We start from the raw sequence: 27,395 nt of genomic DNA, 5'->3' as shown, positions 1-27,395 counted from the left end.
AAAATTCTACACTAATAGGCTGTTTACACTAGGGCTGCGTCATGCGTCTTTGCGTCTGGTCAAAGATATAGGGCGCATTCACCAGCACAACTTGCTAAGCTGATGATTAGATGAAAAAGCAAAAAGCAATGGATACTACGTTAACGCTAACAATTAATTATTAACCAATTGATGTTGCATAGTGTAATCAACACTATCGTATGATAGTGTGAAAGAGGCGGTCTAAACTGTTGTAAATTAAATGCTGCAGGGTTTCCTGCGGCACATGTGTGTTGTTGGTGATGCCCAGTCCGACAGTGAGAGTGACCGACAGTTGTATGGACCTGCGCCTCCACATTTCCTCCGACCCCTCGATGGCTGGGAACTCCACAGAGCTGTAGTACCCCCTGCTTGCCAAGACATATCTGGTGGATACAAACACCTAGTCCGGCCATTTAGTTATGTAGGAGACGTCGACGGCAGAGCCCGTTTCCGGTGTTCCAGGGGATAAGCAAGTAAAATTTTCAATAGGCAAGATGAATATCGCATATCGGTGCTGTTCTAATGGTTGTTTGCGTTTTATTTTGAATTGCACTTGCTTATTCCAAACTACAGCAACCACTCATAAAAGTTTTACAATTTTTTTGTGTATATTTTCTGGTTTTCGTTGGAATCGTTTTCAATTTTAGTTTACAATATGCGTTAAAACTGCTGTACTTTTGTGTATAAACATCTCAAAACGCTTTTACTTTTCCAAATGGATTGCTATTATCGTATCTTATTTGTTTATTTTTTAACGAATTTTATAGTCAAGTTTTTGTCATTGCACAAGCTTTTTCTTTCAGTGTGATTCCATATTTTTCTATAAGGTTTTTCTTTGTTGTTTAATTTTACTTACAATTGCACAACTCCGCTTGGTTTACACACACATAAACAAAAATACATTAAAATACCTAAAATATTTTGTATAGATAGTACTCGTATTATCGATTTAATAAGAAATCATCGGTTTACGCTTAAAACTTCGCTTAAGTATTTTTCTTTTTTTTAGATAAATTCAACTAATTTAAACTAGAATGACTCATTTTTTAACGCCGCGGAAAAAGCGCGAAACATCTGCATTTCTAGTTATGCCAAAAAATTGCACTAAGATGTAAAAAAAAAAAAAAAAATAATTGCTGCAAAATTTGATTAAATTGGGGTTTGCCCTCGAACTTTGAGGTCAGTGCAGCGGCGTCTTATAATATTAAACTTAACAAACAATAATTCATTTTCATAATTGGCTCGGAAATTGTTTAAGTTGGCCAGGCAACGCGACAGAGAACCAATTCAAGATTCTTTCTACATTCTACATTGGTGCGTTTCTTTGCGGTTGCTGGTGGTAAACTTATGAAAAGAAACTAAAATTCAGCATATAAACATATGTAGTTCGTTGTGAAATCATTCTATCTAGCTCCATTATGGAATTGTTTAGGTATATACTTTCGTATCATTCGTTTGCTTGAGAAATGACGTTTAAAGGAACAAGAGTCATGCCAAAGATAGTGCAGAGATGCGGCTCCGAGGTCTTTCGTTCATTCATTCAATCATTACTAAAACATAATGTATGCACATGTATATCGCTGCTCGCTTATGTAGATAAAGTTAAATTATATCAGATCAGATCGAACAGAGCCCACATCAAAACATGCCATATCCCATTTTTTAAGCTTTTCTTCTTTGCATTTTTGTTTTTTGTTTTTCTTTTTTTTGTTTGTTTTTTTGGTCTGTTGATTTCGTTCTATTACGAGTACAATATTGTTAGTTAGCTTCTCTTATGACGCTTTTCTGAATTGGCTTCTGCTGTTTGAGCTCGTCGATCGTTTCTGTTGTGGTTGTAGTTGGAGTTGGAGTTACTCTAGGTAAAGTTTATATAACAGGAATGCATGACTAATATACATATCTATATATAAGAAACGTTCTACAAGTAGCTAGGACATACATCCATACACACAAATTATATGGTATTAGTTATAGGCATCTGGGTGCTAAATCTTTTTTGAATATGTATGGAGTGGAGGGAAGGGGAGTGGGAAAGCTGGATGAGCAGTCGCGGAGTAGGAGGGAGGGAGGACATTTCTTCCGATTTGTGCTAACAAAAAGCCGGACAAACATTCTTACATTTCCTTGCTAACAGCGCAAGTCTTATAAATTCTTCAAAACTCTCACAGAAAACTTCAGAAGTAATAGGCGGAAAAAAAAATACAAAAAAAAATGTATAGATATCTATATACATATACATTCATATGTAGTTATAGGTATAGGTGTAGGTATAGGTAAATAGGTATAGATATATAGGTATTTCGGGAAGGCGGCAAACAAGAAACGGAACCGGCACACGTCCTGGGTCCCTGGCTTAGGACTTTTTCACATTGTGCTTGCTAACTAGGGCCTGCAATTTGTGCAGCTGACTAAGTAGATTGGCATTGGTCTCCTCCAGCGACTCGAGGCGCTTCTTGTAGTCGTGATTCTCAGTGACAAGAATTTCCACGCGCCTCTCCAGCTGGAGAGCCACTAAAGACGTCATTCACATCGAAGCTCCTAATGAAAGCAGTAGAGTGTGCCCTTTACATATGATATATACGATTATGGTTCAAGAAATGTGATAAAATAAAAAATTAATAAAGAATAATGATGTTTGAATTAAATTCTTATTGGCAAAAGGGTAACTGTAACCGTATTTACTGTTCTGCCTACACGAAATACATGGGGTTCGTTTTCAGGAACTCTGGAACAATCAACCGCTTTGCGTATTCCTCCTTTGGAGTGCGGAACTTGGTGCAGCTGTAAGAGAAGCAGTCAAGATATGTACCGTCAAAACGAATATACGTAACAATAATAACATTAATATCGCACCCAGTGAGATAGACACGTCCACGTGCCGCAGCCAAATGTGCCAAATATGCCGGAGCCGGATAAGACACTGCGCGGTTGCAACGGGGAAACATGTGACAAAGATTGTATGTTAATTGCTGCAGTAAGTCTATATCCAAGTTGCCCGTATTCTCAATCACATTGTAACGCGTCGGCTTGGCCGTCCCCTGAATCGACTGATGGCTGACCATGAAGAACTGCATCTCATTGGGATGGACAATGGTGCGATCGACGACCGTTCCCGGATCTACATTGTTAAACTTGTTGTATTGCGATGGAGTTCCGTTCGGAAAGAAGCGTGAATGATGCCGCTTAACTACGATGACGCAGCAAATCTTGGGATTAATGCGCATCTGATAGGAGACGAAGGGAGATTAGCGATCGAAAATGATGAGGCTTCGGGAGGCAAGACTTCAACTTACCTCGCTGCAGGCCGCAGAAATTCCCCTCAACTCTTCATTCTTGATCTTGGGAAACTGACCATCGCTCACGCCATCACGATAATAGACAATGTGCTCGGGATAGGATTTCCGGAACTGATGATAGACACGCAAGTGCTCAAGAGTTATCGACTCCATGTCCTCTATCTCCTCCAAGGTCGAGCGTTGCAAGCGATATTGCATGTTATATGAAGCCCCGAATGGATCATGGGAGGCGGCAACACCCACCACACTGGGGATCTCACGCTGATCTGGCGATGGATGAGTTACATCAGCACCCAAGAACATCGCATTCTTTAGCAGACAGCGGGGGTCCTCCTTCAGCTTATGATTGATGCCGTTAAGCTTGGAATTGACCTTAAGCATAATGTTGCCAATACACTGCAGGTTACATTTACGCAGGACTGTGTTCTCCTTGATGCATTGTGTGAGAATTCCATGCTCCAGCTCAGTCTTTTGCTTCACGACATCATAAACGGACCCGGAATTTGGTATAATAACGAACACCAAATCAAATTTATTTTTTTTGAAATCAAGGAAATGAGAATCCAGTTCACGCTCATCCCTGTAATTCCGTATCTCGGCTTTGTTAATCAGGCACACATTGACGGTGCCACTCAGCTCAATTATCTGCAAAGAAAATTAGTCAGGATCTGAGTGAAATTCTGCTTCCAGCCGTGCACAACTTACCATGCCCTGAAAATCGACCACACTCATGTAGTGAATCTTACCGTAGAGTATAGCCCATTTATGTGTCTTTGGCTTGGGGTCATAGAATTGCATGCGATCCATGCGCCACGAACCGTTCCTCACTGAAGCCAAATTGTTATTCTTATACTCAACCTGAGGCGCATTGAGGGTGCGTGTATTCACCACAATGAAGTCGTTTTCCAAGCGAATGCCAAAGTGGCTGATGGTCGGATCTAAGTTGTGTTTGAAATATTCGAGCAAGTGGATGATCTTGGCCTTCCTCTCGTTGGTGGAAGTGGCAGCATACTTAATCATGGCCGCCACCTGATTAGCTCCATCCTTGCGCTGCAATGCGATGTAAAGAAATCAAATCAGGAAATTATTTGCAGTGAAAGGAACTTGTTGAACTCACATTCAGGGCCTGCCCATCCTCAATGCGACATAGTTCGATAGGCAAATAAATGTTTTTCAACGGCGGCCCAACATGCAAGCAGAGCAGGTTCGGATACTTTAAATTATATTTCCGAGACCGGAAGTACTCTGCAACGGTCGTTTGCTTCCCATCCAGCTCAAATTTCTGACTGCTAGCGGGAAACTTGGAAAGCCCGTTGACTCTGAAGACGCGAGGGGCACTGGCAAAACAGGCAGGCGGATCGTATACTATATTCATGCCCTTTAGGAATGATTCGATATCGTAACGCCTGTAGTCAAGATTTGTGCTTTTCTCAATTTTCTGGCGCTGATACTGCTCTAAATATTCAATGATCGTCATGGCCTTCGGAAAGGACTTGTGCGATATGTCCACATTAACAAACGGACGATCGCCAAGCACGAATGCTTGATAGAGTCCAACTAGAGCTTCGTAGCCGTCGTTCAGATCAAAGGCTTGACCGGGCTCTGACCTTTTGAAGAACGAGCGACCGGCGCGTATGGCGGTGTTATGACAGGGGGCCGCCAACACAACCTCCAGACACTGCAAGGCTCTCATGGGCTTGTCATATATCTTATTCTTCATATAGCTGCAAAAATGGAAAAATGGGAAATTGCATTATGCCGATTCTCTGCCGACACATTTGGTTCAATATAACGGTTTACTCACTTTCTCAGCGAGTTCAGATCGACCTCCAGGTCCTCTGTCTCCTTGAGTTCCAGAGTATAAGTCAGAGTACGGCCGTGGCGATCTAATATCTGGACGGCAAGAAAGCAATATTCACTTTAAAGGTTCCTCAAGCTCGGCGAAATACACAACAGCACTTACTTTCACTTCTTGGCCCTGGGAGCTGCATTTTAGCTTCACAGCTGAGTAGGCCGATGCACGTCCATCAAATGCGGCAATCGCACCGCCCAAGTGTTCAACTCTGTACTGATCAAAAGCCTGACGATAGAACTTCTTAGGACGCTCTGGCGTGATCTTCACATCGTAGTGGTAGGCCACAGCTGGCATTTTGTCCAAGTTAACGTCGAGGTAATTGACAGATACTTGACCTGGTTTTCCCAAAGTTCCACGCTTCATGGTGCCTGCTGGGAGAGGCGGCAGAGCCGCGCCACCCTGCTTTTGGGGTGGTCCTCTCTGTTGTCCGCCTCCTTGCTGCTGCGGTCCTCTCTCTTGTCCGCCTCCTTGCTTCTGCGGTCCTCTCTGTTGACTGCCTCCTGGCTGCCGCGGTCCTTTTTGTTGTCCGCCCCAGCCTTGCCCGGCCTGAGAGCGCTGCTGGTGACTGTCCTGTGTTCGCCATCCTCCCTGCTGTAGTTGGGACCCAGAAGCGGCGGAGCTTGTGGATGCAGTGGGAGTGGCTGGGGGTCTAGCGGGTTGAGTGGGTCTGTTCTGAGCACCCGGTGCACCAGCAGCTGCTCATAATTTTAGTGGAAAACAAGAAAAATATTAAAATCTAGTGTTTTCCACTAAACAAAGGAGTGAAATCTTTCGTGCACATGTCAGCCCACACCAAATTGATTTCATCAAAGGCTCGGCGAATTTCGTGATTCCCCCGTATGTATGTACATATGTATTTACAATGCTTATCGGAGGAATGGACGTTACATATTATATATACATATGTATGTACATACAACATATACATACAGAAGATGCTAGAAGATTTTGTTGTAGTACATTTGTAGTGCATTTCACTTACCTTGTTGTTGTTGTGGCTGTGCTGCAGGGGGCACAGGCTTCTCAGCCTCCTTATATTCTAAGATTTTAATGAAATACGATGGAGTAAGTAACATTACCTAAATAATGCAATTTTTTAGTATTCTTACTATTTTTCTTTCCCATGTCTGAGACTTTCTGATGCGTGAAAAAGCAACTAACTGATTGCAACTGATTGCGTATTGCTGCACTATAATGCAGTTAAACAGGTTCTGTTCGTTCCGGTTTCAAGTCACACCGAAAATCAATAAAATTAATCCCAATTAATTATTCGTGCAGTGCTCCCAAAAAACAAATTTTCATAACGAATTTATCAAAAATTATAAACAATATTGAACAATGTACGCAGTGAAGGATTTGTCGATACAACAGATTTTACATTCTAACTAGTGTTGTGTTTGAAAATTCAGTATGTCGCTCAATTCAAAGTATATTCGATACTTCGAAAGTATAGTGAAATAGTAAAAACTGAGCAATCTAAGTGAGCAATGAGCAACTGAGCAATCAGGTGAACAAGTGAGCAATATGAGTGAGTTGACTCACTTACTAAAAAAGAACAAGTGAACATGTTCCCCAAAATGAGCAATGTTTACCCAACACTAATTCTAATATATATTCTACACATTTGCTACATAATGGAAGGAAAAAGAGGAAGTGGACAACAGGCAACACGGTCCAGAAAATGCAACGCATGCAAGTGAATTTCACTCCATTTGCCCAATGTACCTTGCCGATTTTGTCTTCACAGTATGTTGTCCTCACACGCGAGGTGAGTTCATACGAATCTTGCAATTTGTCTTGGCAGTTTTTTTCCTGTTGTCCATACCTCTTTCTATAGCCCATTACGACTCATGTTTTCGTTCGATTATGAGCGTCTGACCTCAGAAATATACCGAAATTTAAAATATACCGTAAAAATATACCAATAATAAAATTTTGTTTATTTATAAACGAGGGGAAACGTTGTGAGCCGTGGCTAGGGCCGGGGCTTTACATATATACCCGACACTTAGTCAGTGTGGTTCCCCTCTCTTGTAGTCTCTGAGATCTAGGCGCTCATCGGGACGGACAGACAAACATGGCTCAATCGACTCGTCTATTGGCTGATCAAGAATATATGTGTATACCTTATGGGGTCGGAAACGGTTTCTTCTGGGAGTAATAATATATAATTTTGAAGCATGAATTTAAGGAACAGAACCACAAACATCGGGACACGAGATTTTTATAATATGCTAGGGAGCAAGCCCCCTGCGCACACGCTAAAATATCAGGACCATGACGACCCAAATCTTATTTATGTAATAGAGAGATATATTTAGCTTAGAAATTTAGCACTCAATATGTACAAAAATTTGTATCCAGATTGTCGTACCCTATTCGCAGACATTGTCGGAATTATATTCCATAGTAGGTGGCAAGCCCCATGCGCTTTTTATACACATTTTGGGCTAAGAAGGAATGAATTGCATGCCTGTTAAGGTTGAGCATATAGACATAAATGTACATACATTCATATTTATATATTGTTGTGTAATATATGATTACAATCAATTTGAATTGCACAAGTATGTGTAGGTATTAATTGTAATCATTTTGTGGTGACTGTATTAAATTATTCTAGACTGCTCTTTTTCGTGTAAACTACGAGACACTGGAACAACTGTTCAAACAAGTTATACAAAGTTTAATATTGGATGCATACACAAATGATCAACGAAAAAAGTAAATTGAACGGTCAGGAATGAGTAGCGTATAGACTCAGAAGGCTATAAAGGATCTCCAAAGATAAGAAACTCAAAAAATGTTTGGGTAATTACTTGTTTATGGATTGAAGATATACGGTATTGGATTGCGAACAAATTTAGCAGTCTCTTTTCATACCAGGTACTCAAAAAGTGCAGGGGCTCGAAGCTCGAAGGCAGTACATCGTTATGTGCATATGTATATTATAAGCTTGATTCTGATCAATAAGCGAATATTTTTAGGATGCATACGGAGTACCGGCTTACACACATACATACATTCGGAATATATATTTCGAGAACCCCTTGTTAACACTTATCATATTATTTTTGCACACATTACGTTTTTATGCAGCGATAAGATCACAAAAGGCTGGAGTATATTTACATGAACTCTAAAACAAGCAGCAGTTATAAAAAAAAATTCTACACTAATAGGCTGTTTACACTAGGGCTGCGTCATGCGTCTTTGCGTCTGGTCAAAGATATAGGGCGCATTCACCAGCACAACTTGCTAAGCTGATGATTAGATGAAAAAGCAAAAAGCAATGGATACTACGTTAACGCTAACAATTAATTATTAACCAATTGATGTTGCATAGTGTAATCAACACTATCGTATGATAGTGTGAAAGAGGCGGTCCAAACTGTTGTAAATTAAATGCTGCAGGGTTTCCTGCGGCACATGTGTGTTGTTGGTGATGCCCAGTCCGACAGTGAGAGTGACCGACAGTTGTATGGACCTGCGCCTCCACATTTCCTCCGACCCCTCGATGGCTGGGAACTCCACAGAGCTGTAGTACCCCCTGCTTGCCAAGACATATCTGGTGGATACAAACACCTAGTCCGGCCATTTAGTTATGTAGGAGACGTCGACGGCAGAGCCCGTTTCCGGTGTTCCAGGGGATAAGCAAGTAAAATTTTCAATAGGCAAGATGAATATCGCATATCGGTGCTGTTCTAATGGTTGTTTGCGTTTTATTTTGAATTGCACTTGCTTATTCCAAACTACAGCAACCACTCATAAAAGTTTTACAATTTTTTTGTGTATATTTTCTGGTTTTCGTTGGAATCGTTTTCAATTTTAGTTTACAATATGCGTTAAAACTGCTGTACTTTTGTGTATAAACATCTCAAAACGCTTTTACTTTTCCAAATGGATTGCTATTATCGTATCTTATTTGTTTATTTTTTAACGAATTTTATAGTCAAGTTTTTGTCATTGCACAAGCTTTTTCTTTCAGTGTGATTCCATATTTTTCTATAAGGTTTTTCTTTGTTGTTTAATTTTACTAACAATTGCACAACTCCGCTTGGTTTACACACACATAAACAAAAATACATTAAAATACCTAAAATATTTTGTATAGATAGTACTCGTATTATCGATTTAATAAGAAATCATCGGTTTACGCTTAAAACTTCGCTTAAGTATTTTTCTTTTTTTTAGATAAATTCAACTAATTTAAACTAGAATGACTCATTTTTTAACGCCGCGGAAAAAGCGCGAAACATCTGCATTTCTAGTTATGCCAAAAAATTGCACTAAGATGTAAAAAAAAAAAAAAATAATAATTGCTGCAAAATTTGATTAAATTGGGGTTTGCCCTCGAACTTTGAGGTCAGTGCAGCGGCGTCTTATAATATTAAACTTAACAAACAATAATTCATTTTCATAATTGGCTCGGAAATTGTTTAACTTGGCCAGGCAACGCGACAGAGAACCAATTCAAGATTCTTTCTACATTCTACATTGGTGCGTTTCTTTGCGGTTGCTGGTGGTAAACTTATGAAAAGAAACTAAAATTCAGCATATAAACATATGTAGTTCGTTGTGAAATCATTCTATCTAGCTCCATTATGGAATTGTTTAGGTATATACTTTCGTATCATTCGTTTGCTTGAGAAATGACGTTTAAAGGAACAAGAGTCATGCCAAAGATAGTGCAGAAATGCGGCTCCGAGGTCTTTCGTTCATTCATTCAATCATTACTAAAACATAATGTATGCACATGTATATCGCTGCTCGCTTATGTAGATAAAGTTAAATTATATCAGATCAGATCGAACAGAGCCCACATCAAAACATGCCATATCCCATTTTTTAAGCTTTTCTTCTTTGCATTTTTCTTTTTTGTTGTTTGTTTTTTTGGTCTGTTGATTTCGTTCTATTACGAGTACAATATTGTTAGTTAGCTTCTCTTATGACGCTTTTCTGAATTGGCTTCTGCTGTTTGAGCTCGTCGATCGTTTCTGTTGTGGTTGTAGTTGGAGTTGGAGTTACTCTAGGTAAAGTTTATATAACAGGAATGCATGACTAATATACATATCTATATATAAGAAACGTTCTACAAGTAGCTAGGACATACATCCATACACACAAATTATATGGTATTAGTTATAGGCATCTGGGTGCTAAATCTTTTTTGAATATGTATGGAGTGGAGGGAAGGGGAGTGGGAAAGCTGGATGAGCAGTCGCGGAGTAGGAGGGAGGGAGGACATTTCTTCCGATTTGTGCTAACAAAAAGCCGGACAAACATTCTTACATTTCCTTGCTAACAGCGCAAGTCTTATAAATTCTTCAAAACTCTCACAGAAAACTTCAGAAGTAATAGGCGGAACAAAAAATACAAAAAAAAATGTATAGATATCTATATACATATACATTCATATGTAGTTATAGGTATAGGTGTAGGTATAGGTAAATAGGTATAGATATATAGGTATTTCGGGAAGGCGGGCAAACAAGAAACGGAACCGGCACACGTCCTGGGTCCCTGGCTTAGGACTTTTTCACATTGTGCTTGCTAACTAGGGCCTGCAATTTGTGCAGCTGACTAAGTAGATTGGCATTGGTCTCCTCCAGCGACTCGAGGCGCTTCTTGTAGTCGTGATTCTCAGTGACAAGAATTTCCACGCGCCTCTCCAGCTGGTCCATATACTCCTTCTTCTTGCGACGACTTTCCTGAGCAGAGATCTATGAAAGGGAAACAGAATTAACATTAGAGCTCTGGTCCTGCCTCACAGGAGCTTGTTTCCAGCTCGACTTACTTTATTTTTAATTTTACGTCTGATCTTCTTGAGCGATTTCTCTTCGGCTTTTGTTAGCGGGAGCTTCTGCGGTATCGGATAGCCCTCGGCCAGCAATGTGCGTTTCTCCTCCTCTGTCAGCAGCAGTGTGCCTGTAGAGCCCTTCTGCAAGTCAAAGAATTTGATTAGTATTGCTACTGGGTAGCAGGAGCTTGGCGAACGTACCGGCTGGGAGCTTATCAACGGCGTGTGTATGGGCTGCCTTGTTGTGGTCGTGCTGGTGTTGGAGCCGGAGCCGGAGCCGGTGCCGGTGCCGGAACCGCCGCAGCTGGCAGAGCGCGTGATGCCGGTAACGTTTCGCCGCACCATGGTCGATGACTCGCCATTGGCTGCATTGGCCACGGATATAGAAACGGAAGCGTTGGGCGACAGTGGCGAAAACAAATGTTCCGGTGTCAAGTTACCTTCGGAATCGTCGCTGGGCAGAGATGATGGCGGCGTCAGGGGAATGCCGTAGGCATGTGACTTGCCCGAGCTGCTGCTGCTCGTGGTGCTGCTGTTGCTGGTGTTTTGTTTCTCGCTCTTGATCTCCATTTTGGCCATTATAAGATCGCCCTGTCCAAGGAGCGGGTGCTGGTGCTGTCTCTGCTGGGACTTAATGAGGTGATTGTTGCTGCTGCTGCTGCTGCTGCTGGTCAGCAAGAGGCCGCCGTGCTAATCAGGGGTAAAAAACACACAGTGAGTACAGCCGAACTGCATTCTTGTTTTTATAGGAATAGCCCACCTTCTGCTCAAAGAGCATTTCCGTCTGTAGATGGGCCAGATTGAGGCTCAGCTGGTGCTGCTGGGAGCTGCTCGCCTGTGAGTTGGGACTGGCGGGGCAGCTGGAGTCTGGCGACATGGGCTCATCCTTGATTGCCGACTCGTCGATCTCAATGTCCGAGCAGATGTCCGGTGATATGCTGCCATCCCGAATCGACGACAACGACGAGCTGCAGTCATTGTCGTACAAGTGAGGTAGTTGATAGTGATCCATAGCGGCGACCACGTGGCTGTGGCTGTGGCTGGAGCTGTTGCTGTTGCTCCCGCTCTGCAGGTGGTGCGCGTGCGTCTGGAGCCCGGCCCGTGTCAAAGTCGCTGTGGCTGTGGTCAGCTCTGAGCTCAGGGCGGGACTGCAGCTCACGCGGCTGCTGTGTGTGGCGGGTGTGTGCGATTGCGGGTGGAGGGTCAGGCATTTGGGATCGATGGTGGCCCGCACACTGGTGGCCGACTTCAGTGAAATGGCGGGGAAGCATTCGTCATCCATGTCTGTGGGGCAGGGAAAGAGAAACGTTCGAGTTAAATCCAGTTCCTGCCGGGGCTTATCGACTATCCCGGTTTCAATCGGTTTTAATCGGCTTAATTTTTTCTGTTCTTTTCCCAAAATAGCTTTAGGCCTTAACTACATATGTACATATGTACATACATATGTATGCATGTCATTGTTGGTCCATAGCATAGCTGTTTGCTCCTTTTGGCTTTTGGTTGATTTGGCTCAATTGAAACAGACCTACGAGTACGAGTATGTGCGCAAATATGTTGGGTAAATATTGTTGAGTCTAGTCTAACCTACATATTGTACAGACATTGTAGGTATGTACGTCTCTAGAGCACTGTTTGTTCTGTACTCTACGATTTCACAAATATTGTGCAACAATTTGAATAATATTCTGTAAAAGAAGCCAGGCCGGGCACGCGTCGGTTCGTTCCACGACCCACAATGCACACATGTGTTTGCATTTGAAATATTGTTATTTCAGTTTTGTTTCAGTTTTTTCTGTTTTCTGTTTTCTGGCAAAAACTTTCTTTCCAGCTCCACACACGAATTTGGTTCGTTTTAATTTTATTTGTACAGTTGTTGTACAGTTCAGTTTCTATAAAATTACAGATAATAGCACGAAAAAAGAAGCCCAGACCAGGCCGGGCCAGGCCAGACCAGACCCCAGTCAACAGCAATTATACACAGTTTGCTCTCGTACTCGTTACGTTGCTCGTATGAGGCGGCAACACACACACAGGAACGGAACGGAACCGAACCGAACATTTGCTGTGCTCTTCGTACCACTGATATTCGTATCGCGTCAAAGTACAGAACTTCATGCCCGAGTACTGCGTTAAATTGCTAAATGCTACCTCGACACTAAATAAAAAAAGCAACACCGACCAGAACACAGACGAAACTGTTTTTCAACTGTTATTCTTGTCAACGCAGTTCTAATGGTTGTTGTTTTCATTATAGTTCGTATGTTTATATGTACATATGTATGGCGATGGCCTAAATATACCAACTGAAAGCTGTGTTTGGATTGGTTTTTGGACCTTTCTGGCAGAATAAAACGCACTCTATGCAATATGCTATGCAAATGTACTATAAGCATAGCTCGCAAACGACGGTCAACACTTTTTCCCTTTGCTGTCTCGTCACTGACCACGAAGACACGGTCTCTCACTGAGCAGAACACTTTTTGTCTCTTCGCTTGTGTTATGTGTTTCGGGTTTTCGGGTGAGCCCGACACACGATCGTGTCTCACAATAACAACTTAGAAAGACACTTTGGTCAAGCGCTCACTGTAAAAGTGTCTTTAGATGAGCAGAACCAAAAAAGTGTCTGAGTAAAGTGTTTTTAGTTTTTTTTTCTTGTATATGTTTATCTATTCATGTTTTCCGCATCTTTTGGGCTATTGTATTGTAATATGTATGTATATTTATTTGCAAAATTGGCAAACGAACATTTTCGTTTTGCTTTTAACGATTCATTTTAAGCTCCAATAGTCAAACCGTATAGAATTCACAAAAATTGATAGTTGCCATAAGCATCACACGTACAAGCACGCATACGTACGCAAAAGACACTTTGTTCGTTCACTCGCGACATCTGAGCATCTCAGTGAAAAACAGGAACAAAAGAGAAGTGAAAAAATCGGTCTTTGCTTGAGCGAAGAGCGAGTTAAGCAAAAACAGATTTGATCGGGTCTTTTCAGTCCATTTTCTCAATGTGTCCGTCAATGAGAGGTTTTTATCAGACACGCCGAAAGTGTCAACAGTTATTTGCGAGCTATGACTATAAGAGTCACTAGCGATCGATAGCCTTTCAGTTACAGGCGATTACGATTACGATTACGATTACGATCACGATCACGATTACTTACCCTCGATTTTGGGGTGCAGACTCTTTGGTGAGTCTGGCAGGGAATCAACATCGCTACTAAGGCTATAGGAATGCTCGGTTTTGATTGGCAGCGTACCATTGAGCAGCGCATCCGAGATGAGCTTGTCATTGAGTATAACGGTGGGATCTTTGACATCGCGATCGAACAGCCAGTCGTGCATATCGTGATCGCTGCTAATTTTCAAGGATTCCTGTAAAGGCACAAGCAAACAAATGGTTGGGTGGTTGGCAATTAGTAAATGTGCAAAAGTCATTCATAGTCGTGTTGCACGGCGATAGCACGGTTATATAATTTCCGAATAATAAAAAAAAAGCAAAAGTACAACTCAACTTCATACATAGTGCATACATACATATAGACGACCTATAGCAAAATCACACGAAACCCCCAAAACGCAACAGTACACGAGCGATGCAGATAGCTCACAAAATATACATACATATACCAATACATATACATATACATATATATACATACATCTACTATTTATTTGAAAAATACATTCTCGGCAGATCTGACTTGAATGTGGCCTTTTTATGGCATGAGGCTATGCAGTATATATTTTTGTTGTCAATCTTATCAGAAGACATTTTACCGTCGACAACGCGCAGCGATTCCAGCGTACCCTTGAAATGCTTGTTGCTGTACTCCGTAATCAATTTAGAAAGAAAATGGTATTCAAGTTATCAATGGTGTTGGGTCAATATTCTATGGGACTTGCAAATGGTTTGGGTTGGTTTCCATTTCAATCACATCACCTTTGAAAATCAGCGCCTTCCCAAAGGACAGACATATCGATAGCACACAGCCCTGTGAGTGGTGTGTCTATCGGAATCGGACCCATACCATACCATACCAATAGTGTTCTACGGCAAGGCTGGCTGCTGGCTGCTGGTTGCCGGTTGCTGGTTGCTGGCTTCATTTTTAAAACCTTAATGGAGTTCGCGCAGCTTGCAATTTGTTCCTCTTTTTTGCAATTAAAAATTGTGTGAATCGTAAGAGGTGTGTAAATTATAGCAAACGGATTCGAAGTTAAGTGTTTGCGGCTGTGATGAGCACAGAATCAACCTTGAAAATCACTCAAAGTGCAACAAATAACTCTGCTGTTGATGTTGGGAACGAGTTCTCCGCTCGGCCTTTTTCTATTTGCCCGCAAGAAAAAACGGGGGGAACGAAAAAGGAAAAAAAAAAAACAAACAAAACACATCCAGAATAAATTTGGCTTAAATTTATTTAAAGCCAGATGATGTAATCCCTCCCCAATGTGCCAGATTTTGTTTTGGACTGAATTTACTTAATTGTCGCCAACCCAACCAATCCAATCTACGGCCATGCCATAAATTGTTGACCCATTTAAAATCGGCATTTTGTGGCATGTGTATGTATTTACATATGTATGTATGTACATGCTGTATGTGTCCTATGTGTGTGATAAAGAAGTGCATGTAATTACACTTTAAAAGCACATTTGTATGTAAAAATTGGCTGCCTCGCTTGGCGTGCCACCAAGCGTTGCGTTGCGTTGCCCCTCGTTCACGTTCATGTTCTAAGCCACCAGCTCATGCTCAAATGGAATCGAATCCAGTTTTGGCCATAAAAAAGGGAATGTCTACGGCTACGGCGTGTGTGTCTGTCTGTCTGTCAAAAGGTATGAGATTCTTTACCATTTCTCAGGTCTGTCTCTCTCCCCCTGTGGGTCTTCATTTCAGGCTTACCTTACCACTTACTCTGTGCATATGTATGAGTGTATGTACATACATACATATGTACATATGTATGTACTAAAACATTGATTACCGCTTGCACGCGTGCATTTTTAAGCAAGCATTGGCATGTCCGCACATGCACACTTCTGTATGTATTTATGTACGTATGTACATATGTATGTGTGTGCGAGGGTGGTATGAAGACTCTCTAGCTGATAGCCCCATTGGGTCACCAAATTGATGCCATCCACAGATCGAGCTTGTGTATACATACATACATACATATGCGATTTAGCCATTCATCAAGCGAAAAGTTTAAAAAATGCCCTCGCATTTTTCGGCTAATTCTGTTGGACAGTGCATTTAAACACAAATACACAAGTGCTTTCACCGCATTTTAGCCGTCTCCGTCTCCGAACATCAGGCCAAGAATCAGCAAGCAGCACCGGGCACGGCACATACATACTGGCATACATACATACATACACACATAGGCAGCGTAAGCTAAGCGAGTGTGTGTGTGTGTGTGTGTCTGTGCGTGCCTGTTGTGTTGTGTTTTGCTGTGCTGTGTTGCGGTGGTAGTTGTGTTGTGTGTGCGTGTGTGTGTGTGACTTTATGATGAGTTCAACGAACCTCGGGAATTGTTGAGAATTAGCAATTCTTGAAAAATGCTACCAAAACGGGCAACACACACACACACACACACCACAGGTGTGCGCGTATAACATATCAGCATGTATTTGTGTCCGAACCATGTAGCTGTTGTCTTGGCTTTGGTTGTGGCTGTGACTGTGGCTGTAGATGATGGCGATGGCGATGGTGGTGATGATGATGATGATGAAAGAAAGAAAGCCAAGAGAAAAAGACGCCAAGGCAAAAGTGCTCGCAGGCATTTGCTACTTCTTTTGTGTGTTGCTGTAGGATCCGAGCTGCGGGGAGAGAGAGCATCATTTGTTGCACGTTTCAGGTGGGGTTTCTCATTCTCTCCCTCGCTGCCGCGCTGCCTCTCTGCTTCTCTGATTTGTGCTTTCAACGAAAGCGCCGTGGCACGGTGAAATGGCTAAGGGCGCCTTCTCAAGTGGAAAGCCGCTTGGTGTGTTCCTGGTGCTTGATGCTTCAAGTGCTGCCTCTTAAACCACAAAAACCGCTTAAGCACCTAAGCCTGACTTGGGGGCAATCGATTGCTTAACCAGGCTGTCGGAGCTGGAGCTGGAGCCGTGTCCGAGTCCGAGTCGGAGTCTGGCTTGGAAATGCAATCGATTGACCCCATTTCAAAGTCGATACTCGTGAAGAGCAAACCTGTTGCATTCCCTTGACTTGACTTGACTTGACTTGACTTGACTTGACTTGACTTGACTTGGATTGGCTTGGGAGTGCGAGCCACCAAAAAGGTTCTCTGAGAACTTTTCATTTACGTATTTACGTATGTATTTTGTAACCCAATCAAGCAAACCAACCAACCACTTTGAAAACAAAAACAATCAAAATAACAAAAACAAAAATCAAAATCAAAATCAAAATAGCCGCCCGAGGGGTTTTCTTTATCTTACGGCATTAAATTAACATAGACATGTTTGTGTGTGTGTGTGTGTATGTGTGTTGCCGGTTCCCGGTATTTAAATTTACAATCTTCAGCTCCCGCTCCCCCTCCCCCTCATCCTTATCCCCATCCCCATCCCCATCCCCATCCTCGTGCTCGTCTCTCTCTCTTTCTCCGTCAGGTGAAAAAGGGTGAAAAAGAGCAACAAACATACAATTTCATAAAATAATTAAACTGGTTATAGTTTTTTGTTGTTGTTGTTCGTTTTTTCTCTTTTCGTTTCTTCTCCAGTCTTTCTCTTGGCATATCTCTCCCTATCTCCTTTTGGCTCTGATTTTTTCTTTCGTTTCTTTGATGGTTTTGCCCATACCTTTTTTCGATTTTGCTTCTTTTTTTTTGCCTGCTCCACAAATTGGATTGATTAAATAATGTTGCAGCAAGCGAAAACCTTTCACATTTACAAAAATGCAATTGTATGTGTGTCGGAGTACTGGAGTGGCAGAGTGGCGGACTGCTGGAGTGTGAGACGATCATTATGTATGGTACCACACACAGAAATCCACTCGTGTGTATGTATGTATGTATATCGCTTTCCTTGTGTTGTGCACAGCATTTTTTAGTCTCGAGTCTTTATTTCTTTTCAAGTTTTATGCCCATGCTGCATCATTCGCCGTTGGTAAAGTGAAAGGTGCTCGCTCCCACAATTCGAAAAAGCTGAAAAAACCAAACCGAAGTGAACTGAACTGAACTGAACTGAGAAAAAAATGCCTTTAACTTGAAAAATTGCTATGGTTTTTGTTTTTGGTTTTTGGTTTTTTTTTGTATGATTTGGCTTGCTTTGGTTTTGTTTTTCTTGAGCGTGTTAAATGGTAATGGGGCGGCTTTAAGGCTTTTACATGTGTATGTGTGTGTGTACGAATAAATGTAAATGCAAATGTAAAATGTCAATTTCGCTTGCCTTGAAAAGAAAGTGGGAATTGGCCAGCACAAAAAGTTTAATTAGACCAAACCAAAAACCAAAATTCTATTAATTAAAAGGCACCCGAATCAGCATCGATTGTTATTACGGGGCTAGCAGGAAGGTTTTCGGGAAAATCACATCAATCACAGTGTTTTTTCCATGTCGTAGCTGTATTTTTTCGCATGTTAAAAATACACCATAATGTGTTTAAAAATAGCCAAACAAATGAGGGGCAGAGACAGGGTGGGGGCGTATGTCCAATGCGGACTTGGCTTATCACAAACCTACGAGTAGTACGTACGTACGTACATATGTCTGTGCCCGTGTGAGAGGAATGAAGAAAGTACGTAAGCAGTCGCATGGTTGCGGCACGTCTGACGGCCCCAGCAACTATTCGCCAAACGGAAACCAATGTGAAAGTAACAGAAAAAAAAAAAAAAAAAATTAAAAATGAAAGACTGTAAAAGGGGGAGACCAATACAGATCAAATTCTGCCAAAGACTCCTTCAAAGAGTTCGAGCACCCACCCACACACACACACACACACACACACACACACACACACACACACACACACACACACACAACTCCTGCCTTCCGTCGGTGTCCTCAAGTCCCCCAACAATTCGCATTTCGTAGCTTGGGTGTTGCGTTGAGTGAAACCCCTCCGATTGTGGGGGCTTGAAAAGATCATTATAGTCTTCGGTTCCAAGGTGCAAACGGTGCCGTTGCCGCTGCCGCTGCCACTGCCTTTCACAAAATCTTTGACGTGCGGAATCTTCAGCTGAAGCCAAATCTGCATTTGTACGAGTATGCAAAACAGCCATAACCAATTTAGCAATGCCCATGGATATGAGTCAGAGCCGGGCGACCTTATTCGACAGCCCAGAATGAATTCTCTTCCAAGGTTTCTTGGAAAGATAAAACTGACAAATGTGCTGTCACTGGGTAATTACGATATTCTAGGCCTCAACACGAACACGAGCATGACCCTCTAATGGTCTTTGATATATTATGCATTAGGATAGGCAGATTAGTTTCGACGACACTTGCGAATTTTCTCGCTTTAAGTTTTCCTTGGGAAAGCTTCAATCTCTTTGTTTGCCTTCCTGTAATAGGCTTCCAACTGTTGCTACCAGATGCCTGCTGTTACACTTATCGTATAACACTTCATTAACACTCGCAATATGTTCCTACGCCCACGCCTAGTACGCATCCAATCAACCGAACCCAACCCAAGCCAAGCCAAGCCAAGCACCCAGCCTGCCCCCGAAGAAAACTCTCTTCCATCCTGGGGCTGGAACATATTGTAGTCTCGTTGCAAGTCTATGAATAATTCACATATTGGCTTGCCACAGCCACTTCGCGCCATCCTGACATTGACGTCAGAAAAGCACAGCCCGAACAGCTGTCCGACCGCCGACCGCCAACCGCCCACCGCCCACTCTCGGCCAGTGGTAAGAGAACCTTGCAAGAGAGCCGGGCCGGGCAAAGAGAACTCGCGTGGACACTGCGCATCCTGTTTGACGCAGCGCGTGGTAAAATTCGCATGAATGGACGCGAACGGAGCTGAATGGCCGTGGACGTCAACGGAGAGAGGAGAGCGGAGAGCGGAGAGCGGAGACGGGAGAGCGGCGAAGCGCTCTACGTAAACCGACACTACTGGTGTATGTGGGCGATGGGAGAGGGTGTCGTGCTTGCACAAATTTAATTATGCGCGCTTTTTTGTGGGCCCGCCATATGTTACGACTTTTGGCATAGAAATTGTGACGCTGGAGCGCGCTAAATTTGCAATAGTCCCGTCCCGTCCCGTCCCGTTCCGTGCCGTCCCGCTCACCCCCTGTTCACTTCCCTGTTTCTCTGCATTCGCTCGGATATCGGTGTGTGTTAACCTGTTTTGCAGATTGCAACGCTCGCATCGGTTTATTGGAAATGTCAAAGTTAAGCAATACACACACACACACAGACAGTGTGGGACAGAGACAGAGAGCCATGAATATCGCCGTCGTCTTATAGACCATATTGAAAGTATCGTGCATGGCCCGAACTAGTTATTCAAATATGCTGCTGGCTGGGCCCCACCGTCGTCGCCTCTCTCAAGACTGTCGACTGTTGCCAAGCACGTTTTTTTTTCTTCTTTCTAATTTGTTGCTGTTTTTGTTTTCCGTTGGTTGTTGTTCTCGTGTGCATTTTAAATAGCGGGGCTTGTGCATTAAGCCGTTAGAAATTTAAACCTAACCTCAACGTGTTGCATGCATTTGCATGCACAGTGGTGTACGCTCGACCATAAAGGGTGTCAAATTGGCTCCAAGAAATTGTTAATAACATTATGCACGGACGGACAACTATACCTGTATACATGTACGTATGTACGTGTGTATGTATGTATGTATGTATGTATGTACGTTCTCTTCTCGGCGACGACCATTGTTGCCATTTTCTGCTTATATAAGCGAAAGTTAGCCCACAAAAACAAAAGCTCTAGAAATGTTAAATTTTGTCATTATGAATACGTTTTCTTTACGGCTTTGTCTCCATCTAAATGGAAGACGAAAAAGTTGCTGACTTCTTAGCATGCAGACCCACCAACCAGCTCTACCGCTGTACCGCTGTACCGCTGTACCCCTCTATCCCTCTCCGTTTGGGCCATAATAACGTTTAGGAAAGTCGAAATGCTTTGACGTTGGTCAGCATTCTTTTGTGAAGGGGACTGCAGTTTTTCTTTTTTGCAGTTTTCTTCGCCGCAGACCCAAGGTAATCATTTTCGACGGTTAAGCATTAACCGTCCAACAGTCTGTCTGGACACTGTTATTTTCGAGGCGATTGCCTTCGGAGCTCCGTTTTGAAGCTAACCTTCTTTCGGCTTCATTTCAGATATCAGATTTAAGAATTCAAATTTCATATTTCAGTTCTTCCCAAGGCGCAACCCTTTTCTCTTTCCGCTTCTCCAAATAGAAGTACATGCAGTCATAGAGAAGATTAGCTTGGTTCTAAATCCGCCTAATGATGCCTCCATCATTTTTGTTTTCCTGTTTCCATGTGCTCTGGAGGCCCCTTATCATCGGGATGTGTAAAGTTTAAATAATAATTTTAGCTTTCGGTAGCAAAAATTTCTATTTCTTATCACCCAAATGGACCACAAATACACACAAGTCTTTCGATAGAAAACGTACATTGTTTGAACTGGAGGTGGCTTTTAGTTTCGGGAACTCGTTAGAATCGCGTCGTCTTTCCATGTAAAATCCCACAGCTTGATTGGAATGACCGAGTGATCAAAGCAGTTGCTGGTTTTTCCCCTATCAATCGATTTCCACGAAATTCCCCCTGATCTTATGTACATATATAAATACATGCATATGTATGTCTGTGTGTATAGGTTTTTTTTTTTGCGATTGCGAGACACATTAATGATGATTTTGCTCTGGGAACTCTTCTAGGCATTCAACTGATAGGGGAAGCACTCGAAGATCTCCTAATGAAAGGGAAGGGTGTGATAACAGTGATCGGAATCTCGGCTGGACAATACACGTGACATTATCGGGGAGGGGCGGGCGGCCAGGTCCCGTTGTGGCCAGTTTTGAAACCCTTATTGAAAGAATTTTTTTTTGGCTTCCCTTTTATTAAAACTGATTATCTGCACGTCAAATTATTTATAGTTTGTTTGTTATGGTTCATCGGGGGAAAAACCTCAGGGAATCATAATTATTATTATTATTCATTTATATATTTTTTTGTTTTTTTGTTTTTATGTCCCCCCCCCTCTTTAAGTGGAAAGTGGTGCGCTAACCTAATCAAGACGAAGCATTTCAGGCCTTATCTGTTTTTTTTTTCGCTTTTGCTTTTTAGTTACAAAATACTTTGTGATAAGATTCTTGATATGCCTCAAGAGACTTTCAAGTGATAATATATATTATTAAAATACGCTAAAATGAGAAAACGATAGGAATGAGACGGGGCCGCAATCGCACTCGCACCCTTATGGTGATGGATCAATGCCCATGCACTGGATTGGAGAGGAGTGATCCACGAACCACATCGGGAAAGAGTATTTAAACGAAGACTTTCCACACGGATCAATCCATTCTGGTACGCGCTCACAAATACTCGAAGAAAATTGCATTCGAGATACTTATGATGTAATTGAGCGCACGCCCCGGGTACTGTACTGGTATATTGTAGAGCTTACTGCGGAAAACACACAAAAACAAAAAAAAAACAGAAAGAGAAAGAAAAAAACTACGCGCGTATTTTCCCGGGTAGCGGGCCTATTTCTGTCGTTCCGTCTACATTGTCGTGTAGAGTAGTCGCCGGGGCACATTATCTCCCGAATAGTAATGACACTGACGGACCGTACCGTGTACCGAGTCGTGTACCGTGTTGACACGCCGCAAAGTGCAGCAGCAGCAGCAGCAGCAGGCGAAAAAAGTCATTACTTTGCATTTAGAACAGCTGATAGCGGCGCCGCCGACGACTAGCACGACCGCTTATCACCGCTCCATGTGTCCTCCGCGCATGCCGTAATAGATTCTTCTTTTGTGCCTCGGCATGCTTCCTCCACAAGACGGACAGGCAATACCAGTGAAAGGCAGGGGCTGGATGCCGATGACTGGCAGGCTGGATGGCTGGATGGCAGGCTGGATGGCCGGACGGACGACATGTACTCATTACTGTTTCCGCAGCGATAAGCAATAGACGACGACGCTGTCGACATCTATTCTACTCCGTAAACGAAGCTCAACGCAGACGCAGCCGTAGACGCAGCCGCAGCCGCAGGCCCAGCGCCAGCCCCAGACCCAGACCCAGCCCCAGCCCCAGCACGCATACGAGTACATTTCATTATATGGAAACATTTCTACTTCTGCGAGTACTGCTAGATTGTTGTGTGGGGGCGATAGAGAAATACAAAACAGAAATGGGTGGAATCGCTCGATAATGATAAATTTCTTTTAATTTCTTGGAAAACTCCAATTATCATTATCGCTCAACACAAAACAACTTTGTAGGACAGCGAAACTTCTAAGTTACGAACAGCAATACTCGCATACTCGTCTGCTCGTATGCTCGACCCGACTGTTATCAAAACCATGTAAATTGATATATTTGAACACAGAAAGTCACTAAAAATTGCCTTTTCTTCCTAAAACTATGGAGGGAACGTAGCTGTTCAGATAAAGGCCTTGAGCGTCGCTACCTTTCCCCTCCGATCCTCCGTTCCACCCATCAGTTTTTTTCTTCTCTGTTGTTCTGTTCTATTCTGTTCTGTTCTATCATATCTAGCTATTTTGCGAAAGTTTTCTTGAGTAACGCCAATGTGCGTGCTCCTCCCGGAACGACCCATTCTTCAACAAGAAAAACCAACTAAGATTCTTATTCAGTGTGTGTTGTATATTTTGGTGTCTGATGTTTGGTAGCCTGCCCGGCTAGATTCGATTAGATTTTGGTCTCTTTTCACAGTCAATTTGTTGAATTCGGGGTCTGTTGGTGAGTGGACATTTTTATGGGTCTACTTTGGGGCAGAGACAGGTTTGTTCGTGGGACAGCTTTGAGATTGGAGCTCTCTTAGGTAAGCGAGCACATGCATACAAACACATGCACATACACATACTCATACCAATACAAATTCGAACTATTTAATATGCAGAGAAAGAAGGAAAACCATCAGAAGGGACGAGGGAGCCTTTACTTAATTTGGTTTTTCTTTCTGCCTTTTCAAATCGATCATCAACTTAGCATTCAACTCATGAATAAGTTCACGTTTTCCCCCCTAACTGATAAGCTTAATGTGGGTCATTAAAATGTTTTTTCTTTGGATTTTTAAATGCAATTTCGTTTTCGTAGAAACACGACACGAAACCTGAAACCTTAAAATGTGAACAGAAATGACTTAATAATCTTGTACTAAACTTGTCTCCGGTCAGGGATTACAGTTCAAAGGGTCGGTTCATCCAGTTCGGGCCAATAGTCAAATGCTAAAAGAGAAATATTTCCACATCTGTTGCGGTGAGTGTGAGCAAGCCCATTCTCGTAGAATGTTGACGAACATTGCCTTATCGTTTCGCTTGCCTAAGTGTTCGGTTTTAGCTTTCCCCGTATACCATATACCATAGGCCATATACCATATATACCTTATACACCATATACTACTTGGCCTGGCTCATATCAAGCATACTATTTTCTGTAACAAAAGTTCTCAAGTAGGTGTATCAATCGATAAAGAGACAGAGACTCATGCCCTGCTAATAAATTAAACACTCACCGGATCTAAATCGGAATCCCATATATCTTTGAGGTCGCCATCGTAGAATTCCATGGTTCTTTAAGGTTGATTCTTTTTGGATGCGATGCGATCTAAGAAGTCTGTCTCTGTTGATCTGCCGGATGGGTTTTCGGGATGATTTGGGTCCACTTCTGTTGTTTCTGTGTTAACCCACTTAGGACTGTCTGCTTAGTGCTTATTATTATATTATTCTCATAGAATTTTATAATTTTCTCTGCCTGAATTCTTTTGTGTTTCTTTTTTCTTATATTTTCTCTTCGCGCTCTCTTTTATTTTCTTTTCTCTTCTCCTTTTCTCTTTTCGAGCGAACAGTTCTGGGCGATGACTTATTAAGGGGAAACCTGTTGCTTCCAGAGAATGTTTTCACTTGACATTGTTATGGTCTGTGTGTTTGTGTGTGTGCTCGTTTGTGTTTGTGTGTGTGTGATTCTGTCGGGCCGGGCCGTTCGCGTGTTTATTTGTGTGTATCTGTGTGCGGATCTAACTTGGTTTACAACTTGCGGCCGGATTCAACTTGTTGCATGCTTTATTCTCCTCTTAGTATATTTCTCTTAAGCATTAATTGAATTATTTACTTTTTTCCGTTTCGGAAACACTCGTTTTTCATAAAAAAAAGTATTTTTATTTTTTGCTTTCGGCTTGAGTACCTGGCAATTTAGTTTATGTATTTGATTTCTTTTATTTTCCGTGTTTTGTGTCGGATTGCGATTTAAATTGATTTAATTTAATTTTTTCGATTGCTCTCTGTTTATGGTACAGTGGCTTTGCCGGGTCCATGAATAATAATGGCATTTAATATGTGTGGTTAATATTATTAACAATATGAGTACCGGTAGTGCGACCGCAGCCAAAAACGAAACGATTGTTTGATAATTTTATATTTTAGATGATGTTTTTTGTCAAAAAAATGGATATTCTTGTGGTATATAACGGAACTAGATTTCGTAGCAAAATTCGACACTATGTTGTTTCATTGTTCGCGGCTAAAATTTTTGTGAGACCATTTTCCACTTTCTGGCTTCAATATGCACATCTTTACTGCTCATGTTGCTAGAGAACATGTTGCCGCAAGTCTAAAAAGCCGGTTCGAGCAAACCAAAGAGAGCGTTTTTACTCAATTTTGCGTCTCAAATATGAGAGACATGGTAAAACACACGATAGGTACGGCTCCTTCGATGGCCTAAGTAGTTTTCCACCCGGTTTACTGTATATGATAAACGATATATAAAATCCATTTTGCGGTATATTAGGTTAAAATAAAAAATAAAAAAACCTTAAAGAAAGTGCCATATTCCAATGCATCAAATGAACGCATTTTCTCGCAGCATTACAAAATGGGTACAAGAATGAAAGAATTCTTGAGATCCGCGGGCCCACTTTTTTCACCCTTTTGCTTCACATAGATTGTTTTACGCTTACTTTTACATTCAAGTATGTTTCAAAGTGGATTTTATGTACATAAATTTCATTCAGAGCCAAAGAGAAAACGATCTCTTCGGATAACTTTCACGCTCTTTGGAGCTGGTCTAAAGTGAATGTAAGCCGGCTTTGACGTAGAGCCGAGACTCTCTGCATAGGAAAGGAAAACAAGTTTCTTCCGACGCGCTGCGCTGCGTTGCGGCAACATTTGTTAACCTGTTTTTTATTATAGATTTTTTGTTGGTATTTGATTTGGCCTGCGAGGGTTCCGTTCCCCTCTACCGACAGACCAGACCAGACCTGACTTTGGTTGCCGCTTGCGATCGGTTGATCTTGTCAACTTGACCAAGTTATTTGAACTATGCACATGTGCAGTCCATACTTATAGCTAAGCCTTTTGCTTTGTCATTTGAAGGCAGGCAGGCTGTTGCCGGAGTCGTTGCCGTTGCCGTTGTCGTTGCCGTTGCCGTTGCCGGGTTTGGGGCCGGGCTCGGTCGGAACCGACCAGGCCGGACTGCAGCAGCGACGTCAGAGACGGCATAAAGTGAATGTACTTTCGAAGCAAAGATCCGGTTTAAAGCTGCCTTTGCCTTTGCCTGGGCAAGAGATACATCGTCAGACGATGACAACTACACTACTAAAGCGGCGACGACAAAATGCTTGTGTAATACATATGGATAGGAGTAGCCATAGCCCCATGCATGTCATGTGCACCCAACATGACCCAACATTAAACATGGAAATGGACAATGATTTGTGTTGAGAAGAACTCTACCCACAAATAGTTATTATTTATTTTAAAACCTATAATTTCCAAATATAGTAAATGGCTTGAATAGTAAATCGAAGCGAAATTCCGCAAAAGCAAACGCTCAGATCAATGAGCTCTGATAGCTGAACGGACCAGCAAGACGGCACAGTGAGAGAGATTAGTATATCTACATACATATGTACATACCTACGAGTATGTACTTACATACATACATACATACATATGAACGCCCTCATGAAGGCAGAGTAAATTCATTTTGTCCAGACTTAACGTATTTATTATATCAATCAGACACACTTTCTAGGTGGGGAAACCCCGAAGATGATCTTGCCAGTCTTCGGACACTCTTCTTCACTTTGCTGTGGGGCCAATACCAGCTTTTGATCAATTTGCGAGGTACCGTTTATTTTGTTTTGGAAAGATTAATTAGAATATATGTACGTATACATATACATATGTACATATGTCTATTTTATGTAGTCAGAATTTAATTGCATGCGATTGACCTTAGCTGTCGCGCGTACCGAGCCATAATTCGTCAAATTACTCCAACCAAAACATTC

The 27,395-nt window shown here is 42.1% G+C and overlaps 2 protein-coding genes across 7 annotated transcripts; both read right to left on the bottom strand.

The window, feature by feature from the left end:
- Positions 1–533: 533 nt before the first annotated feature.
- Positions 534–25,647, bottom strand: LOC108151035 (cyclic AMP response element-binding protein A). Of its 5 annotated transcripts, none has more exons than XM_033388126.1 (7): positions 24,621–25,647; positions 14,137–14,347; positions 11,733–12,256; positions 11,174–11,662; positions 10,970–11,113; positions 10,840–10,895; positions 534–2,513 (listed from the first exon to the last, which is right to left on the bottom strand). In XM_033388126.1, the coding sequence occupies exons 1-7, from the start codon at positions 24,672–24,674 to the stop codon at positions 2,375–2,377; spliced, it is 1,617 nt and encodes a 538-aa protein (XP_033244017.1). In that variant the 5' UTR covers positions 24,675–25,647; the 3' UTR covers positions 534–2,374. The 5 variants fall into 5 exon arrangements, with proteins under 5 accessions (XP_033244017.1, XP_017134885.1, XP_017134884.1 ...); XM_017279396.2 differs by lacking the exon at positions 534–2,513 and having other exon boundaries at positions 8,870–10,895; positions 11,174–11,337; positions 11,413–11,662; positions 24,621–25,646; XM_017279395.2 differs by lacking the exon at positions 534–2,513 and having other exon boundaries at positions 8,870–10,895; positions 24,621–25,645.
- LOC117185976 (protein argonaute-2-like) lies at positions 2,651–6,391 on the bottom strand. 2 transcript variants are annotated; one of them, XM_033388124.1, is made up of 9 exons: positions 6,282–6,391; positions 6,155–6,211; positions 5,281–5,870; positions 5,122–5,210; positions 4,435–5,041; positions 4,023–4,367; positions 3,315–3,962; positions 2,875–3,245; positions 2,651–2,802 (listed from the first exon to the last, which is right to left on the bottom strand). In XM_033388124.1, the coding sequence occupies exons 1-9, from the start codon at positions 6,295–6,297 to the stop codon at positions 2,712–2,714; spliced, it is 2,814 nt and encodes a 937-aa protein (XP_033244015.1). In that variant the 5' UTR covers positions 6,298–6,391; the 3' UTR covers positions 2,651–2,711. The 2 variants fall into 2 exon arrangements, with proteins under 2 accessions (XP_033244015.1, XP_033244016.1); XM_033388125.1 differs by having other exon boundaries at positions 5,281–5,867.
- Positions 25,648–27,395: the final 1,748 nt, after the last annotated feature.

The sequence above is a fragment of the Drosophila miranda genome, chromosome XR, assembly GCF_003369915.1.
Source record: "Drosophila miranda strain MSH22 chromosome XR, D.miranda_PacBio2.1, whole genome shotgun sequence".
NCBI lineage: Eukaryota > Metazoa > Arthropoda > Insecta > Diptera > Drosophilidae > Drosophila > Drosophila miranda.
Note: the sequence above shows the minus strand (reverse complement) of the source record. Positions and strands in the feature narration are given on the sequence as shown.